Source organism: Narcine bancroftii, chromosome 6 (assembly GCF_036971445.1).
Source record: "Narcine bancroftii isolate sNarBan1 chromosome 6, sNarBan1.hap1, whole genome shotgun sequence".
NCBI lineage: Eukaryota > Metazoa > Chordata > Chondrichthyes > Torpediniformes > Narcinidae > Narcine > Narcine bancroftii.
Genome location: NC_091474.1, coordinates 9,035,094 through 9,054,572, shown reverse-complemented (window position 1 = coordinate 9,054,572; position 19,479 = coordinate 9,035,094). Strand labels below are relative to the sequence as shown.

At 38.4% G+C, this 19,479-nt stretch overlaps 1 protein-coding gene across 10 annotated transcripts; it reads left to right on the top strand.

Moving 5' to 3' along the window:
- ythdf1 (YTH N6-methyladenosine RNA binding protein F1) lies at positions 1 to 17,554 on the top strand. 10 transcript variants are annotated; one of them, XR_011339861.1, is made up of 6 exons: positions 1 to 1,511; positions 7,928 to 7,967; positions 11,508 to 11,612; positions 14,108 to 14,154; positions 15,421 to 15,631; positions 16,287 to 17,554. XR_011339861.1 is itself a non-coding variant. In XM_069883859.1 (3 exons), the coding sequence occupies exons 1-3, from the start codon at positions 21 to 23 to the stop codon at positions 16,325 to 16,327; spliced, it is 1,572 nt and encodes a 523-aa protein (XP_069739960.1). In that variant the 5' UTR covers positions 1 to 20; the 3' UTR covers positions 16,328 to 17,554. The 10 variants fall into 10 exon arrangements, 3 of the variants coding, with proteins under 3 accessions (XP_069739960.1, XP_069739959.1, XP_069739961.1); XR_011339860.1 differs by having other exon boundaries at positions 15,106 to 15,631; XR_011339862.1 differs by having other exon boundaries at positions 14,058 to 14,154; positions 15,106 to 15,631.
- Positions 17,555 to 19,479: the final 1,925 nt, after the last annotated feature.

Sequence of the window (19,479 nt, the reverse complement as noted above, 5' to 3'; positions counted from 1 at the left end):
AGAATAACAGCTACCCTTCAATGACCGATCCATATCTGTCAAGCTATTATGCTCCTTCCATTGGATTTTCCTATTCTCTTAATGAAGCGGCACCATGGTCCACTGGTGGTGATCCTCCTATTCCATACCTACCAGCCTATGGTCAGCTGAGCAATGGAGACCATCATTTTATGCATGATGCAGTTTTTGGTCAACCTGGGGGTTTGGGGAGCACCCCATATTTAAATCAACATAGATTCAATTTTTTTCCTGAAAATCCTGGGTTTTCGGCCTGGGGGGCAGGTGGATCTCAGGGACAACAAACGCCAAGCTCAGCGTATGGCAGTAGCTATAGTTACCCACCTAGTTCTTTGGGTGGGACGATAGTAGATGGACAGACAGGGTTTCCAAATGATACCTTAAATAAAGCTCCAGGCATGAATAGCATTGAACAAGGGATGGTTGGATTAAAGATTGGTGGAGCTGTGACATCGTCGGGTGTGAAGACAGTGGGGTCTGTGGTAAACAGCCCAGGTATGACCAATGCAGCCCCTGGAAATGGCTCAAGAGCTGGTCTATCTGCTCCAAGGCCAACATCATGGGCTGCCATTGCAAGTAAGCCAGCCAAGCCTCAACCAAAACTAAAACCAAAGACTGGAGCAGCAGTGGGAAATTCGACCTTGCCCCCACCTCCTATAAAACACAATATGGATATTGGTACATGGGACAATAAAGGACCTGTACCAAAGGTTACTCCGCCTCATCAGTCCCCTATAACTCAGGCAGTTTCTCAGCAACAGTTGACTCAGCCCTTTGCACCTCAGCATTTGCAGATTCCTCAGCAACTCCCACAGAATCGTTGGATTGCTCCTCGCAACAGGAGTGCAGCATTTGGTCAAAATAATGGAGCTAGTAATGAAATCAACTCACTGGGAAATTTTCCAGTTAACTCTCCACCAAGCAACGAGACTCATCCTGTCCTGGAAAAACTGAAGGCTGCGTACAGCTACAATCCAAAAGACTTTGATTGGAATGTCAAAAATGGTCGCGTTTTTATTATCAAGAGCTACTCTGAGGATGATATCCATCGCTCTATCAAGTACTCTATTTGGTGTAGTACAGAACATGGCAATAAACGCTTGGACAGTGCATTTCGCTCAATGGCTGGCAAAGGTCCTGTCTATTTACTATTCAGTGTAAATGGCAGTGGACATTTTTGTGGCGTGGCAGAAATGAAATCGGCAGTGGACTATGGTACGTGTGCTGGGGTTTGGTCACAGGACAAATGGAAAGGCAAATTTGACGTAAAATGGATCTTTGTAAAGGATGTGCCGAATAACCAGCTGAGACATATTCGTTTGGAAAATAATGATAATAAACCAGTCACTAACTCTAGAGACACGCAGGAGGTTCCTTTAGAGAAAGCCAAGCAAGTGCTCAAAATTATTGCCACCTACAAGCATACCACCTCAATTTTTGATGACTTCTCACATTATGAAAAGCGTCAGGAAGAGGAGGAAGTTGTTCGTAAGGTGAGTCCTGTCGGAACATCTATACTCTTGTGATCCAAGTGCCATTAAACTTGCTGTCATGTTGTAAAACTTGATTGTGTTGTATACATGATTGTTGCTGAAGAAAAGAAATAAGTAATTATCTATTAATTTGGATTGTAATTATAATTGGGACACCCTGTCATTTGGTATTTCTGCAAGATTAAAATTAGGATAAGACTTTAATGTTTCAAGTTGTTCCAAAACAAACAAAAACACACAACTCCATCTCCCAACTTCCATTTTCTAATTGTGTATTGGAGTCCACGGTGGAAAAATTGATCAGTTAAAATATATTCTCTTGATGTGGCTAGGAGATAAACTCCTGACTCTTGCAATTGAGTAGTCCTCATTTAATGAAAATATCTATATGAATGCGCCAATTTGCATGTCCTTTGTACAATTTTCAAAGAGGATACGATTGTTTACTTAAATCTTTGGGGAATGGTTTGCAACTGAGCTTCGATTGTAAAACCAAAGACTGGAGCAATGTTTTCAAATAGTTCTACATAAAATGTCTTATTGCTTGCTGCCCAAGATTTATGGAATAAATTCAGTCGTCACTTAGGAGCAATAATTTTCTAAATATCTATCAGAGGAGAAATTCAGTTTTGATTCATTGAGCTAAATGTATACATGAGTATTGGCTGCCTATTTAAGTTCAACTCTTAATGGAATAGCGCTGTTGAGCAAAGACAAATTTCTCCAAACTTCATTCTCCTTTATTCTTATAAACAGATAATTAAATAGATTCTAAAAATCTTAAGATTTAAATACATGTGGGGAAAATAACAAAAAAAAAACGAATGTAATCCTTCACTGGAGTAAAACCATTAAAAGAAATCCATTAGGTGATGTAAAAATCTTGATGGCTCAGTAAGCAAGATGAAACAATTAAGAATATACTGTTGTGTATAATCTACTATGTCCTGCAGGAGATTTTGGAACACCACCATCTCAATGCCCTATTAACAAAATAATTCATTAAAAGTAGACACAAAATGTAGGACATGGAGATTTCAGCAGAAGGACATTGGAACTAATTTGATTCTGTTTGGATGGTACGATATTTACTCTAATTGGGATGTTTGAAGTAAACATCAGTTGACCGTAGGGACATTAATTCCTTTAGGAATGCAAACAACAGATTGTGATTACAAAATTAAAGCCACGCAATTGAGAAAAAAAAAGAGATTCTAACAGAGAAATAGAAATTCTGAATTCTGTCCCCTTCCTCCCCCCCCAAAAAAAAAATGTAGCCTGAAAGATTCAATGCTGCATTCAAGGTGAGTAAATAAAATTGAGAGACTACAATCTATTTAAGTGGCAGTACAGATGTAATGTGCTGCATGCTGTACTGGTTGAGTGTATGTTGGGATTATGTTGTGTTCATTATTGATTATGAAGCATTCAAATTCTGATCATTTGCAGTTTTCTCCTTCCTGCTATTGTTAAAGGGTATCCTATTTTTTGTTGAATTTCTATTTGGATATATATGGGAATTATTTAATTAAATTAATAAAATCTTTTTGGTTAGGTGGATTTTTATTATGCAAGGGGAATGCTGGAGCAGATTTTTGGTTTCATCTGGCAAAGGTCCTGTCTACTTTTGTAGAAAGTGCCTGATTTGTCTCTTCACAGATTTTAAGTTTGAAGTTTTTATAAATGAGTGCAATCAAGATCTGATTCAGTGGATTATCATTACAAAAGGGTGGCATGTTTAGAGTAGCCGTTGGGGAAACGCTGTTACAGCGCCAGCAATCAGGACTGGGGTTCTAATCCTGTGCTGTCTATAAGGAGTTTGTACATTCTCCCTGTGTCTGCGTGGGTTTCCTCTGGTGGCTCTGGTTTCTGAAATGTACCAGGGGTTGTAGGGTTAATTGGGTGGCACGGGCTTGTGGGCTAAAATGGCCTGTTACCATGCTGTATGTCTAAATTTAAATTTAAAAGCCAAATTTAGATGTGTCCAGGTTGTAATCCAGATGTGATTGTTGTTTCTTGTTGGCCCATGCTGCAAATCTGCATATAATTAACAATATGGTTTTTCAATTTTATAATCCAGGTTTGTGTTCCACTGGTTAGAGAAGTTGTATTCACTGGTATTTAAATTGCCATTTAAAAAAAAAAATTGCTCCTTCTGAGGAGGATGCGCATTGATCCGTTAAATGCTGTTTTAGGTCATCCACTTTGCAAAAGAATAGCACAAAGGCTAATGCCTTTGTCTTAATTATTAATTTATGAAAAGCTAATTGCTTCTAAAAAGTTATTGATCATTGCAAATTGAAAATTAAATCAGTGAAGCTTTGATAAAACACTGCAAATAACAGTATGAATAAAAATGAAAGTACTTGTATGGTCTGATAAAAGAAAATCTATGGAAGGTGTATTCTGGCCTGACCAAGATAAGATTTTCATTTTAGTTTGGAACATGGGAGTTGCTCATCATTGTTTTCACTTGTCTGAATCCAAAGTCTCAAACCCAGTTCCTTCATTTTATTGTTTTTTAAAACTTTATTTAAAATAAAATCACAGCAAACATTTAACAATATTTCAAACATAAAAAAAAAGAGAATAAAGAAATTTAAAAAAAGGAAAACCTCCTATTAACCCCCAACCCCCTACAAACTTAAAAAAAAACAAGAAAAATCACTTTCCCATACCTTTGAATGTATACAGAGACCTATAAGAGATAGGGAATGTTTGAGATTCATTTAAATTTTAATACCAAAAGTTTGTAAGTATGGGCTTCATATTTTACAAAATGTATGATATTTATCTCTTAAATTATAAATAATTTACTCAAGTGGAATACATCTCTGAACCTCTGCCATCTGTCCATTCCCAAATCAATATCAGACTTCCAAGTTATAGCCATACAGTTTCTACCTATTGCCAAAGCAATTTGAACAAATTTTACTTGATACATATTCAGTTTTAATTTGGGTTTAATCCCTCTAATATCTCCCAGTAAAAGTAACATTGGATCCTGTGGGAATTTTACTCCAGTTATTTGTTCTAATAAATTATCCATTTAAAGCTAAAAAGGTTTAATTTTGAAATACTGCCAAGTTGAATGCAAAAAAAAGTACCAACTTCTTGTCCAAACCTAAAACATAAATTGGAATAAGTATAGTTCATATTATGTAACTTTTGTGGTGTTAAATATAATTGGTGAATAAAGTTATATTTATCTATCCTAGAGATGAGGGGGTTGACTTCTGAGGAGAGACTATATCGTCTGGGATTATACTCACTCAAATTCAGAAGAATGAAAGGAGATCTTATTGAAACATATAAAATTATGATAAGGGTAGATAAGATAGAGGCAGGAAAATTGTTTTCACTGGTAGGTGAAGCCAGAACTAGGGGACACAGCCTCAAGATTCAGGGGAGTAGATTTAAGACGGAGATGAGGAAAAACTGTTTTTCCTCAGAGAGTAGTGAAGCTATGGAAGCAGTTGAGGCTACTCCATTAAACATATTTAAAGTTCAGTTAGATAGATCTTTTTTGTTTAAAAAATGGAATTAAGGGATATGGGGGAAAAGGCAGACAATGATCAGATCAGCCATGATCTTATTGAATGGCGGAGCAGGCTCGACCGGCTGGATAGCCCACACCTGCTCCTATTTCTTATGTATCTCTCACATTTATTTTACTTTTCATACTTTCTCTACATATCTGAATCCATCTATGTTCATCTATTTGCTTGTTTAAATCTACCTCCCATTTATGTCTTGATTTATGAACTTCTTTTCGAGCTTTCTTTTGTAATAATTTATACATCTGAAATAAATTTCTTTACATCCCTAGTACATAATAATAATTCTACTTCTGTTTCCACTGGTAATACTAATTCTTGACCAAAATTTGCACAAAAAATCTGTTAATTTGATAATAACAAAATTTCATATTTTTCAATATCAAACTTTTCCTTCATTCTACTAAAAGTAATGAATTTCCCAGCTTCAAAACAATCTTTAATTTTCTTAAAACCATAGTTTTGCTAAATTTTTAAAAATTAATTTTCCATAGAAAATGGAATAAGTATTTTGAAATAAACTCGTTCTTCTGGACATTAAACCTCTTCCTCCAATCTCTTAATCAACTTTATTCCAAAGTTCAATTAAATGTTTCAGTATGGGTGTTTCTCTATTTGCTATTAATAACCTTGCATTCCATTTATAAATGTTGTGAATCTGTTTCTCCTATTTTATCAAGTTCTACATTTCCCAATGCTGAAACATTATTGGAATCGTACATTACATTAATAAATCTCAACTGGGCTACTTTATAATAATTCATAACATTGGGGAGCTGTAAACCTCCTAAATTATATTCATTTTATTGATTTGTATAATTTATTTTCATTTCATTTATGAAACTGAATTTAATTGGCATTTGTTTTGACATGCAAGCTAACTGAAAACTATCAGTCTCAATATACAAAAAATGAAATCTTCATTTATGTTAAACCTTAGTGTATAGTATCTTTACTTTCAGTGACTATCTTTGTATTTATTGGCTTTTTTAAATTCAAATAAGTATACTCTTGTAGTTTTTTTCCCCTAAAGTGCCATTCAGTTACAGCAAGTAAAAGGTTTGGTGTGATATGACAATAAACTCATCATTATCATTACTTGCTTTTTAAGCATTTTATAAAAGAAACATCATGGGCTTTGTCGAAAGGAAGATGATTAAAATCTTAGATTAAAAGATTAGAACATCATATCCCCAGATCTCAAATCTAACCATCAATAAGTGAAGCCCGTAGGGGATATACAGAAAGCCAAAATCGGGGCGGGTGGGGGGGGAAATGATTTTGGATTTGTAGTCCTGGGAACAGTTTAAAAAATTGAATATTTACCTGTTTCATTACCTAACTGAAAGTCATTGGGACAGTTAAGTCTGTGCCTGCTCTTTCCTTAGAAATCTTAAAAAAAATTTGCTCTGAGTGCCTGTCCCAATTTTCTTTTGAAATCCTTGATTGACTCTTTCCATCACCTTTCCAGAGAATGAGTACCCGTTTGTAACCACTTTGCTTTTTTTGAGTTTTTCTTTCTTCAGAGAAAAAGTGTGGTGGAGTGTAAAAAATGTGTAATTGATGCAAATCTTAAAACAATATTTATTCGGTGAGAGTGAAATCTTTGGAGAGAAAAATGAGATCAACCCTTAAAAACATATTAAGAATGATAAGCGGATAAAATCCCATTCATCAGCTATGTCCTTATGGCCATTTCAATGCTGCAAGGAATGAATGCATCCTCAAATGGTGGCAGACCGTACAATATTTTTGGGGATAGAAGATTGGGCAGTAATTTTCAAGGGGAATATTTAAGATCACTGAGATGTAAAAGATTGCCTTTGTCTTGCCAACCATGAATTGAAAAAATAGACCTTTTAAAATCACCTCAGCGCTACAATGCACAGAGCAGGGAAGGTATGAACCCTTTTAAAACAGTTTTTGAATATGTTAACATAATTTCAAAAGTTGTATATTTTTCCACTATACAAGAAGTTCAAAGGTTTGGATTTTTAATGGTTTAATGACATTGCAATTGATGGAGTCGTATAGTATCTGGTCCAATGCATCTGCCAACCATAAAGCACAAATCTGCACTTTATGAATGTTTCTTCTTTTATCCCCATCACCTTTTCTCCTTTCTGATGAGCTTAACCAGCACATTTGTGCAAGTGGGGGGAAACTCGAGCACAGGAGAATGTGCTAACACAATGCAGAAGGGCACAGGATCAAACTTTTTTTGTGTGGTTTGAGATAACAGCACTAACTGCTGCACCACTCATTTGTATATTAAAAGTGATTGTCCCAAAATGGGTAAATTGCAGTCACAGCAGTTTAATTTAAAAATTTAATCGATGTTAATTGTAGTTAGCCTCACGTACAGTAGTTTCCCTTATTCTATAGTTAAAAAAATTGAACACATCCTTGTCATTCATCAGTCAGAGCTCAACAAAATAAAATAATGAACTTGTTTGATCTCTTTGCTAGCAAGGTATAGGTTCTGTCTAGATACTACTTGTGTTGGACAAACAAACTGAGGCTTGCATGTTAATTCTGATCAAGAGAAAAAAGCAGTCCCATATTGAAACAAAATACTGGCAATCTGAAACGGAATACTGGCAATTTATATATAGGTTTAAATTGTTGCTCCAAAATGGTATTGGGTTTTTCCTCAATTCTTGCTCATTCGAATTAATAATAGTATTTAACTTAATGTCCAGACTACTTTTGGCATTTATGTAGAAAACCTGATTAGGGGTATTTTTATTTACAACCTCTTATTATGGAGTTTTGTGTTGATGAATTAACATTTGTCTGCAATCATATGGAGCAAACCAACAAATCAAAAAGACATACCTTTCTGTTTTAAATTTCCAGGACAAAGTTTCTCTGCCAGTGGCTTCTCATTATTTACAAGGTAAATATTATAAAACTATTTATTGTTTTTTTAAAAAAATAGTATTTTGGATTTATCCACTATTTGTAACCGAGGTGGAAATCAAAAACTTCATCATAGTCAAACCTTGCTAGCACCTTTCGGTTGGCTTGGAGACTGACCAGTTTGCGAAAGAACCAGCATATTTGAGAGAATGAAAAGTTATTACAGTTACAATATAAATAAATACATTATAAAGTAATAGAATGCACATTCATTTGTTCAAATTTATAGGGAGGGGTAAGGAGAAGGGAAGGGTAAGGAGAAGGGAAGGGGAAGGGAAGGGGAAGGGGAAGGGAAGGGGAAGGAGAAGGGAAGGGGAAGGAGAAGGGAAGGGGAAGGAGAAGGGAAGGGGAAGGAGAAGGGAAGGGGAAGGAGAAGGGAAGGGGAAGGAGAAGGGAAGGGGAAGGAGAAGGGAAGGAGAAGGGAAGGGGAAGGAGAAGGGAAGGGGAAGGAGAAGGGAAGGGGAAGGGGAAGGAGAAGGGAAGGGGAAGGAGAAGGGAAGGGGAAGGAGAAGGGAAGGGGAAGGAGAAGGGAAGGGGAAGGAGAAGGGAAGGGGAAGGAGAAGGGAAGGGGAAGGAGAAGGGAAGGGGAAGGAGAAGGGAAGGGGAAGGAGAAGGGAAGGGGAAGGAGAAGGGAAGGGGAAGGAGAAGGGAAGGGGAAGGAGAAGGGAAGGGGAAGGAGAAGGGAAGGGGAAGGAGAAGGGAAGGGGAAGGAGAAGGGAAGGGGAAGGAGAAGGGAAGGGGAAGGAGAAGGGAAGGGGAAGGAGAAGGGAAGGGGAAGGAGAAGGGAAGGGGAAGGAGAAGGGAAGGGGAAGGAGAAGGGAAGGGGAAGGAGAAGGGAAGGGGAAGGAGAAGGGAAGGGGAAGGAGAAGGGAAGGGGAAGGAGAAGGGAAGGGGAAGGAGAAGGGAAGGGGAAGGGGAAGGGGAAGGAGAAGGGAAGGGGAAGGAGAAGGGAAGGGGAAGGAGAAGGGAAGGGGAAGGAGAAGGGAAGGGGAAGGAGAAGGGAAGGGGAAGGAGAAGGGAAGGGGAAGGAGAAGGGAAGGGGAAGGAGAAGGGAAGGGGAAGGAGAAGGGAAGGGGAAGGAGAAGGGAAGGGGAAGGAGAAGGGAAGGGGAAGGAGAAGGGAAGGAGAAGGGAAGGGGAAGGAGAAGGGAAGGGGAAGGAGAAGGGAAGGGGAAGGAGAAGGGAAGGGGAAGGAGAAGGGAAGGGGAAGGAGAAGGGAAGGGGAAGGAGAAGGGAAGGGGAAGGAGAAGGGAAGGGGAAGGAGAAGGGAAGGGGAAGGAGAAGGGAAGGGGAAGGAGAAGGGAAGGGGAAGGAGAAGGGAAGGGGAAGGAGAAGGGAAGGGGAAGGAGAAGGGAAGGGGAAGGAGAAGGGAAGGAGAAGGGAAGGGGAAGGAGAAGGGAAGGGGAAGGAGAAGGGAAGGGGAAGGAGAAGGGAAGGGGAAGGAGAAGGGAAGGGGAAGGAGAAGGGAAGGGGAAGGAGAAGGGAAGGGGAAGGAGAAGGGAAGGGGAAGGAGAAGGGAAGGGGAAGGAGAAGGGAAGGGGAAGGAGAAGGGAAGGGGAAGGAGAAGGGAAGGGGAAGGAGAAGGGAAGGGGAAGGAGAAGGGAAGGGGAAGGAGAAGGGAAGGGGAAGGAGAAGGGAAGGGGAAGGAGAAGGGAAGGGGAAGGAGAAGGGAAGGGGAAGGAGAAGGGAAGGGGAAGGAGAAGGGAAGGGGAAGGAGAAGGGAAGGGGAAGGAGAAGGGAAGGGGAAGGAGAAGGGAAGGGGAAGGAGAAGGGAAGGGGAAGGAGAAGGGAAGGGGAAGGAGAAGGGAAGGGGAAGGAGAAGGGAAGGGGAAGGAGAAGGGAAGGGGAAGGAGAAGGGAAGGGGAAGGAGAAGGGAAGGGGAAGGAGAAGGGAAGGGGAAGGAGAAGGGAAGGGGAAGGAGAAGGGAAGGGGAAGGAGAAGGGAAGGGGAAGGAGAAGGGAAGGGGAAGGAGAAGGGAAGGGGAAGGAGAAGGGAAGGGGAAGGAGAAGGGAAGGGGAAGGAGAAGGGAAGGGGAAGGAGAAGGGAAGGGGAAGGAGAAGGGAAGGGGAAGGAGAAGGGAAGGGGAAGGAGAAGGGAAGGGGAAGGAGAAGGGAAGGGGAAGGAGAAGGGAAGGGGAAGGAGAAGGGAAGGGGAAGGAGAAGGGAAGGGGAAGGAGAAGGGAAGGGGAAGGAGAAGGGAAGGGGAAGGAGAAGGGAAGGGGAAGGAGAAGGGAAGGGGAAGGAGAAGGGAAGGGGAAGGAGAAGGGAAGGGGAAGGAGAAGGGAAGGGGAAGGAGAAGGGAAGGGGAAGGAGAAGGGAAGGGGAAGGAGAAGGGAAGAAAGTTGTTTATACTTTGAAAGCAAACTTTCAGAGTTGATGGTTCTAGATAACTAATTTGGCCACATATATTTTCACTTTTTTTTGTATCTTGTTTTAATAGCTATCTTGCAACTTAGCTGGCATTAAATGTTTATTCTTTGTGCTATAATAATGCCAGATGATTTTAGAACATAATGTGTCATGCCAATGCCCTCTGTTTCTTAGAATTTTCTACATGGCAAATTCCTGATTGTAAAAGAAAGGGTGAGGGCCAGATTTGCATGAGGTTCTTGAGCCCATGACCAGTTTGATAACCTTGTGGTGAAGGACCAGTTGAATGAGGACAAAAAATTACCAGTCTTCCATATGCACATTTCAATGTTTTTTACCCTTTTGTTTTAATCTGTGAAGCTGAAAATAAAATGTTATAGTAAGTTCTCCATTGCAATTATATTTCTCAGTCCTAATAAAATTAATTTATGTAGATAGTCACTAACCTGCTTTTATGCATTTATGTGCTTAAGATACAGCAGTTATAGTTTAGTAGAAAACGCTAAATGGATTTGCCAATTGTTAAATCTGAATTTTGTCATTCAGAGCTTATTTATTTACAATTGCACTGTGGTCTATGATTTGAATTACACTCTTGTGATATTTTAGGTGTTCACAACATTGTTTGTAACTTGGTGCTCTATTGAAGAAAAATTTAGGTTGTAATAAAAAAAATTAAAGTTAAACTTTAACATTGTTAATTTCCTCCTCAAAATTTGGTAATGATCTGAAGCCAGTGATCATTTGGGAGATAGGATGTCTGTCCCATTTGTGGCCAACTTTTATTTTCATATCCTTCACTATCCACAGTTTTTTTTTCTCCTATTGAAACTGGATATGATCGTGTAGCTATCATGTGTGTGCAAGGTTCTACACTACCATGCCCATCTGTCTTTGGCATTGTGGTAATTGATTTATTTCTGATTTTGTTTTTTTAATTGGCCTTTATTGCTTAATGATTATTATGTGTTTTGTGACCACAATGTCGCTCTGTGCGAATTGTCAAACTTTCCAAGGGAAATAAAATGATCAAGCCTTAATTCAAAGATAGCATTAGATCACAAAATCCAAGATGGCTGAAGCATCGCTGTCTGACTTGCCTGTGGTCGGCAAGTGCTCAAAGTCATCCCACTCCTCTTCCCCTTCCAGCCACCGCTCCTATGAAGGCACAGTCATCCAAGCTTCAGGGAGAATGAGCTGCATCAGAACGCTGCATCAGTCCTCATCCTCTTCAAGTTTTGCTCCAAAGACCTGGTAAGCGTCAATAGAAAACTTAATCTAGAGCAACAAAAGGCATCATCATTCAGTAGACTTAAATTCCAGTTTAGGTGCCAAGGTGGAGAGGGAGAAAGAAGTTATTACCCAAAGGTTTGCCAAGTTACTTGTGGAAAATTGGAAGAGCTGCTCCTGTGATTTCGACCAAATCAGTATGTTAGATCTCATACTCAAAATGTAGTGTAATCTGCAGTCATTTGGCATATTTTGATAGTGTTGCCTATACACTTGTTGAAATAGGTTTCACTGCTTTTGATTTGTTTTTTTGCATTGGAATTTGGAAGACTTTGGGATTGGTGTAGCTCATGTACACATCTGGTGTAGTTGGACTCTATTACTTAAAGCCTAGCACTTGCCCTTTCAGTCTTCGTGAGGAATTGTGTAATATTTTGGCCCATACCCTGGCTGCATTGACAAACAATCTAAAGTAGAGGTAATGCTTATAAAAATGTTCAGGAAGTGCAATATAAAACCATATTTGTTTCCTGGATTTTAAAATATTACTTTTACCATGCAGGATGGGAAGATGTATCCAGCATTTATCTTAATTGGAAATGTTGATATACTAGTATTGCTACAATTTAGTCTTTCATTTTATTAATATTTCCATTCCTGTCCTGATTTTAAAATTTGTTTGTATGTATATAATCCTAGCAGCAAAGAACTCCATTGATTTGCAAAATGACATGAATTGCCAATGAATGGATTGTAGTAGAAATGCCCCTCCTTTGGACAATATTGAACAATATCAATGAGGCAGCTCTACTAAACAGCGTGTTGATATTGAGACTCTGGGCCCTGTTAAGAGTTTCTGGAGGCCTTTATCAAATTTACAAATTTACAAATAATTAGCCATAAAAAGGAAAACTAGTTACATTTGCAGAAAATGTGTTCAAAGTGTGTTTCAACATAAATAATTTGCAAATTAAAAAAAAAAATCTGAATCCTTTAGGGTTTCCACTCCCTACAAATGTCCATTCTGGAAGCATTAGATAAAAATTCCCCGACCTGCCTTTTTTCTAGAACTCTTCATTGCCTTGTTTTGCAAAATTCTCTCTGACTGTGTCCAATTCATTTAATGAATAAATTAGCCTCTAATGCAAATTCTGGAAATTTGAAACAAGATCTGAAAATTCTCAGCAGGTCAGGCAGTATCTGTGAAAAGAAAAACCGAGTTAACAAGTGAGGCCTGAGACCCTTCGTTAGAGCACCTTAGGTTGTGATTGCTAGTGAGCAGAGTTTCTAGTCGGGTTATAAAAGTCGGGTTATAACAGAATTTGAAAGTTCTCAGCAAGTCGGGCAATATCTGTGAAAAGAAAACCTGAGTTAACAAGTGAGGCCTGAGATCCTTGAGTTGTGATAGCTAGTGAGCAGAGTTTCTAGTCGGGTTATCAAAGTAGCCAAGTGTCATTTTATCGACATATTATAACTTCTGTATTGTAAACAACAGCTCGAATGTACTGAACAAAGCAAGATGAACCTAGCCTCCAAGGAATTTGGTCTTGAGGATTTGAGCTGCACCTTGGCACGTAGCTGGATTGACATTTCCAACCAATTGAGCAATCATCTTGTAGGCTTCAGCAGGGACACCATTTTATCTATTATCGATGCTGTGTAAACAGTTCGATAACATCTGCAAGGTATCTGTGATGGTGACTTAATTCTGTCAAAGACACTATTCCTTTCTACATTTTGTATCAGGACATAAAAGCCAGGGTGTCAAGTTTCAAGTAAAGGCAGGTCAGTTTAATCAAGGTGCAGACCAAGAACTAATTGAATGGTGATGTGGTGTTGAGGAATTAATGGCGTACTCCTTTTGCTGTGTTAAGCTATCCTCAGAGCAGTTATTAGTATCCAAGGAAGGTTTATGTTCATGGATCTTTTTATTTTTAACGTTGCAGGTCTCGCTTCTCTCATTCTGTGAGCTCGTTTTATTAACTGGCATAATGTGTGGCAGCAGTGTGATTTCCTTTGGGTTTCTGTCCTATTCTAGTGTTCTTCAGGGGTTTTTGATTTTTTTTCCTTCCCATTTTGATGTAAACCAAAATGTTCTCACTATCTTTTAATTCTCCATCATAACCTGGAGTTCCATTCACCCTATTTCCTGTGCCATTTTCTGGCATTTATGATACATTACTAATCCCTGACCATATTCTATTTTCTTTTAAGCACTCATGATCTTGGTTCTTAATTTGTTTATTGGTCTCTGGAGAGAAAAGCTGCAATAGTTAAGATACCCTTTTCTTACCTTTGCATCCTAAAAATTACCAAGATTTCTGAGAAGTCGAGGATAGGGATCATTGTAAAATGCATTTTGCATATCTTAGTATAATTTGCATATCTTAGTATAATTTGCATATCTTTGTATAATTTGCATATCTTCGTATAATTTCTTTAGACTCATTCTTTTCCTATTCTATAAAGGGAAGATGTTCTAACATCACTAATCTTCCATTTCTCGCAAATCATTGCAGTTCAGAGTTTCAGTGGGAGAAGTCGAGTGGTAACAATGGCAGTGCAGGTAATGAGAGTCTTTTGTTTTGAAAAACCTCTCTTAGATCTACCTGTAGTCAATAAGTATGGTTACTTAATGAAGGATCCCATTGCAGTATGTTGCACTATTTTTCCCCCTTTAAAGAAAATTGCTCTTTATCTTCAAACAATAAACCCCACTTCTCTTTGCTCCCAGGTAAAAGTATTGGGAAAGTAAGAAGTAGGTGATGGATAGATTTGCGGGCAGAAGGTTTGGAGGAAGAGAACATGAGTGGAAACTTTTGTAGAAGACCACTTTTGCCTTGGAGTAAAATGACCTTGTAATCCTAAAAGCCCTTTAGTCCTGATCTACAAATTTGCTTTATCTAGAAGGAGCACTAAAAGATTACCCTAATTGTTGGGGCACATATTCATTGATTTATTCTATAAGGTGCTCTGTCCCCAATTGCTTAATAGGTTGGCTTTTTGAAAGTTACAACTCCAACCCTTCCTCTGTGTTAAATAGTCCCTTGGCTGGGGATTAGCCTTCTGTGCAGTTGGTTCTGATTGGAATTTCAGTGGGGCAGAATTAAGAGTCCCTTTTTCCCCACTGACAGAAAAATCTGCCACATCATGCAGTGGATTTCTGCAGATACTAAGATCACTATCTACTTGCTCCTAGACTTTGCTGCTGCTATCATTGGGCACTGTCTTTTACTGAAAACCCTATTCCCAAAAGATTAGAAAGCCCCACATATACACAGCAGAGCCTTTCTCCATGATAATTGGCTTGCAGGCCAGCAAAAACTGATTTGCACTCTTTCTCAACAAGGCTCCCAAACCGACAGAATTATTATAGAAGTATTTTTCAAAATGTTTTAAATATAAATATGAAAAAGTTCCATGAAGATGAATGAAAGTATTTAAGTTAAATTAAATGCACTACATATCTTTTTCCCAGCAGTTTATTTATTCATTTTTAATGGCCTGTTGTATTTAGTACAGGCTCAGCAAATAGATTTCCAGAGTGAGAGCAAAGTTGGTGCTGTCAAGTGGAATAGTAAACATCAGCCAATGTCCAGGAATAGTCTGTTTACAGGCTTGTGTTGATTTCTCTGGGCAGACCTCATCAAATCTTCTCCGGTGTTGGTGATGAAATATCTTCATTGCAAAAAAAAAAGAACTGCGGCAAGTTTATTGCAAATGTGTATCAAGACTTCCAAAAAATTATTTAGTTAACGATATGAATGACAACCAAGCTTGAATAAGTCTGCTATCAGACTGGGATATTTCACTACATTTGTACATTTTTCAGGGCAAGAGGACACAGGGTGCAGAACTGTCCCAAACAAGATGAATTTCAGTCTGGAACCTGTCAAGGAAACCAAAACTTGTAAACTCTATATATCTCCCTTTGGCTCAGCCTTAACTGACAAGGGATTATGCTGATACAGCTCCTGCCCATTTAACTTGTGATTCGTACTTGGCTGCAATGGGGCTGTGATGACAAGAGAACTTTAGGGCTAGTATGTTAAATACTGTATTTTAACTTGTCAAATGCATAAGTTGTAAAGAAGAACTGATGAGAAATATAGTGTGGTGGGGGGGGGGGGGGGAGGTTTCACATTGTGCAAAATACATAAAAACAGAACATATTAGGTCTGCGAATTTTTGAAAATGATTGGCATCCTGAGAACCACTTGAGTAAGTATTGAAAATGATTGGCATCCTGAGAACCACTTGAGTAAGTATTGAAAATGATTGGCATCCTGAGAACCACTTGAGTAAGTATTGCTGGCTTTGGATCATTATCTGAAATGAGGAGTTAGATGGACATGGCCATTCTTTTGAGTGGAGACTTGTTCAATGTGGTTGTTTTCAATTAGAACTTCAGTCAACTACAATACATTATAGTTAATCAGTTTCCACTAATTTAACAAATCTTTTAGCAAAAAGTGGCTTTGCAATTCTGTAAGTTAATGTTTTATAATTAGCATCAAACATTGACAAGTATTGACTATGTTTATATTTAAAAATGCAAAAGGACAAGAAAAGAAAGTTGTAAATTATGAAATAATTATTGAAAATCTAATAGAATTGTTTAGTATATTGTGTGGAATGCAGTTTTAAAGAAAATGATTCCTTTTCCCCTTTCAAAAATAAGTTTGTTTTTCTTTGCAGGAGCACCTGAATCGAAGCAAATAAGAAAACATTTGACTTGATGAATTATTTTTTTTAAAAACTGAAAACCTGGTGCAGTGATCCCAGCATCAGAATGAAACTCGAAGCTTTCTGCTCCAGTGATATATTTGTGTGCAGGGGAATTAAGCTATATCATGTTTTTAATACTCTTCTGGTTTTTGATTTTTTTTTTTGCCCAGACTGGTCTGCATTTTGTTTGTAATTTCACACCTAAATGCTGTAGCAGTCACTGGTAACTTCTGTTACACTGAAGCTTTAGCTTGCATTTGTTTAGCAATACCGTGAAGATGAGCCCTTCCTGCTTCCTATCTCCGTGGGAAATATTACTGCATCAGCCTTCTGTAGTTTGGATGATGAGATGCTTTCAACGTTACTTGTTTTCGGTGGTGTGTTAACTTTGAGCTTCCTTTTTTTAAAAGCTGCTGTTAATTTGCATTCTTTCATGAAAATTCCACGGTTATTTTATTTCTCTAAAGCTGAGCTTTAATGTAGGAGCACATAGTGAAGTGACAGTGTCTCAAACATGATAAATAGATGCAAACGTCTCTTGGTTCTTCCAAGATGAAATATTTTAATTCTTTCTGTCCGAAAGTTCTACTGTCTAAAATGAGGGAACCATTGAAATTGCTGCCGACTGGATAAAGCATAAAACAGTGCTCATGCCTGTTGCTTTAGTTCACAGAAACTTGCACGTGTTTATTGTAGAGGAATATTACTTTCCTTAGAAAGCAAACCATTAACTCTTCTAAACTTAGTAATAAAAATGGACGTCACTTTAAAGAAATAAACTATTATTTAGACTTATTTAGATAATTTTCGTTCTGTGTATGGAATACTGCTTGAAATAAACATTGTTGGTTGATTTTTCTTTCCTCTAGGAGAATATAAGCCTTAATAAACAATATCTGTTTAGCAAGCACAAATGATTTCATCTTAATGGCTCCATTCAATTATGTTCAGCTTTATTTTCATTCATGTTTGGATATACAGTACTGTATTAAATATATGCAATGGAAAACTATACATGAATTGCATTGTCTTCTGAATTGTCTGAAAATTTGTAAATTTCTCTTCAAAGAAATGTCAGACTATTATAAATTTTGCAGTTGGTGGATGAGGGTGCTTGGGAAGTGTAGTTAACTATATTGTATAAACTTGCATGTACCCAGTGGAAGCAAATAATTTATTTTAAAATCCCTATTATAAATATGATGGAATGTTGAGTAAAACATTCTGCTTGCCTTTTATCTTGGTGGAGAGTTTTTTTATTACAGTATTTAATGTTAGGAATGTGCTACCAGAAGAAGCAGTGTAATCCAATATGATTATGTTTTAAGAGGCGTTTAGACAGAAATTCAAGTCCAGTTTGGCATACCTGGTTCAGTGAAAAGGTTCTTTTGGGAACAGTCCAGCAAGTCAACTCAAACATCCAAGTCAAAAAACAAGAGCACATTTCAATATATGGTGTTGCAATTAAAAGATCAATTGCAAGGGCAGCATGGGGTCTCTATTGTGAGGTTCATTCTAGGGACCGATGGCTGTGGGAAAGAAAACAGGTGGCCATTTTTAAAAAAAATTTGTGACATTGGAATTGTTATTTTGAAACAATAGACAAATAAACCAATTGTTTTTAAAAAAGCAGCTAGCAATAAGTCACCTCACTCCAATGCTACTTTCAGTTGGAACAGCAAGGCAGAAAGTCCAAATGTAGCAAATGGTATTAGTGTAGATGGGTGAAATGGCGGGATTATGATCTACTTGTGGACAACTCCGACTACATTGTCATTACTGCAAAAGTCAAAAATCACTTCATTCTCAATGTAATGCTTTGTGTGGGTCAGCTATGTTCAAGAAAGGAACTCAGGATCATCTTTGCTGTCCAGCTGTTCCACAGCCTTGTGTCAGTGGCAGGCAAATTATTGGAGAGATTCTCAGGGACAGGAATTAAGAGCATTTAAAGAAGCATAATTTTTGGGATAATCAACATGACTGTGAGGAATGGCTTTATGAGGGGTAGCTCATGCCTCACTAATTGTTTTCATCAAAGAGCTGACAAAACTGAATAAAGGCGGTAGAGTTGCAGATGTCTATATGGTGCTCGTCAAGGTTCCCCATGCTTGGCTTAACCGGAAAGTCATGAGGTATGGGATCCACGAAAACCTGGCTGCATGGATTTGGAATTGGCTTGTCCAAAGGATGGAGAGTATTCTACCTGGAGATTGATGGCTAATGGTATTCTACAGGAATATTCAGGAGCCCCAGCTATTGTTGATTTTTATAAAAATCTGGATGAGGAAGTTGAAGGGTTGGCTAGTAAGTTTGCAGTGACATGAAGGTTGTTGTAGGTTACAATGGGATATAGGCAGGATGCATAATTGGGTGGAAATGTGAAAGATGGAGTTCAATCCAGAAAAGTGTGAAGTTATACACTGGAAGATGGAACTTGGAGAACAAGGTTAATGACAGAGTTCTTGGAAATAAGGAGGGACAGCGGGATCTTGGGGTCCAAGCCGATACATCATTCATGGTTATCATGCAGATTAATACGAGTTTAAAAAGTGTATGGTGTGCTGGCTTTCATTAGTTGGGTTAGAGGGCGATGGGTGCTTGGAATGTACTGCCAGGGATGGTGGTAGAGGCTAATACAGTAAGGGCATGTAAAATACTTTTGCATAGGCATATGAATAATAAAAATAGAGGGTTCTGAGTTGTAATGGAGGGAGGGTTAGGTTGATCATGGAATAGGTTTATATAGGTCAGTATGGCATTGTGGGCCGAAGAACCTGTACTGTATTCATTTGAGATGCTGGGTAAAGTCTAAGACTGAGAAATTAGCTTCTGGCAATGTCGGCTTTTCTTGAAGGAAGTGCCTTCATTAGAGCAAATCTAGGAGTTGCAATTACAAGCACTCGTGTCTAAGTTGGAAGATTGAAGATTCAATTTTAGGGGCATGAACATAGAAGTCCAAATTTATGTCCCAATGCAGTATTGATGGAGTGTTGCATAATTGAAAGTGCTCCACCACATGGACTTGGAGAATCCCCAGACATTATAAAAGACAGATGTCCAAGCCAATTGTCACATTAGTTTTTCAGAAGCTTGCCGTTGGCTAAAATTTCAAAGTTCAAAACCAAATCCAGTGCAGTAGGAGACAGTAAAGCTTTACTTCCAG

Excerpts from the sequence above, each read along its gene's own strand:
- ythdf1 (XM_069883858.1), top strand. The coding sequence starts at position 21 with ATGACCGATCCATATCTGTCAAGCTATTATGCTCCTTCCATTGGATTT. Across the intron at positions 1,512-7,927 it reads AGGAGGAAGTTGTTCGTAAG|GACAAAGTTTCTCTGCCAGT; the intron begins GTGAGTCCTGTC and ends TTAAATTTCCAG. Across the intron at positions 7,968-10,532 it reads GGCTTCTCATTATTTACAAG|AATTTTCTACATGGCAAATT; the intron begins GTAAATATTATA and ends TCTGTTTCTTAG.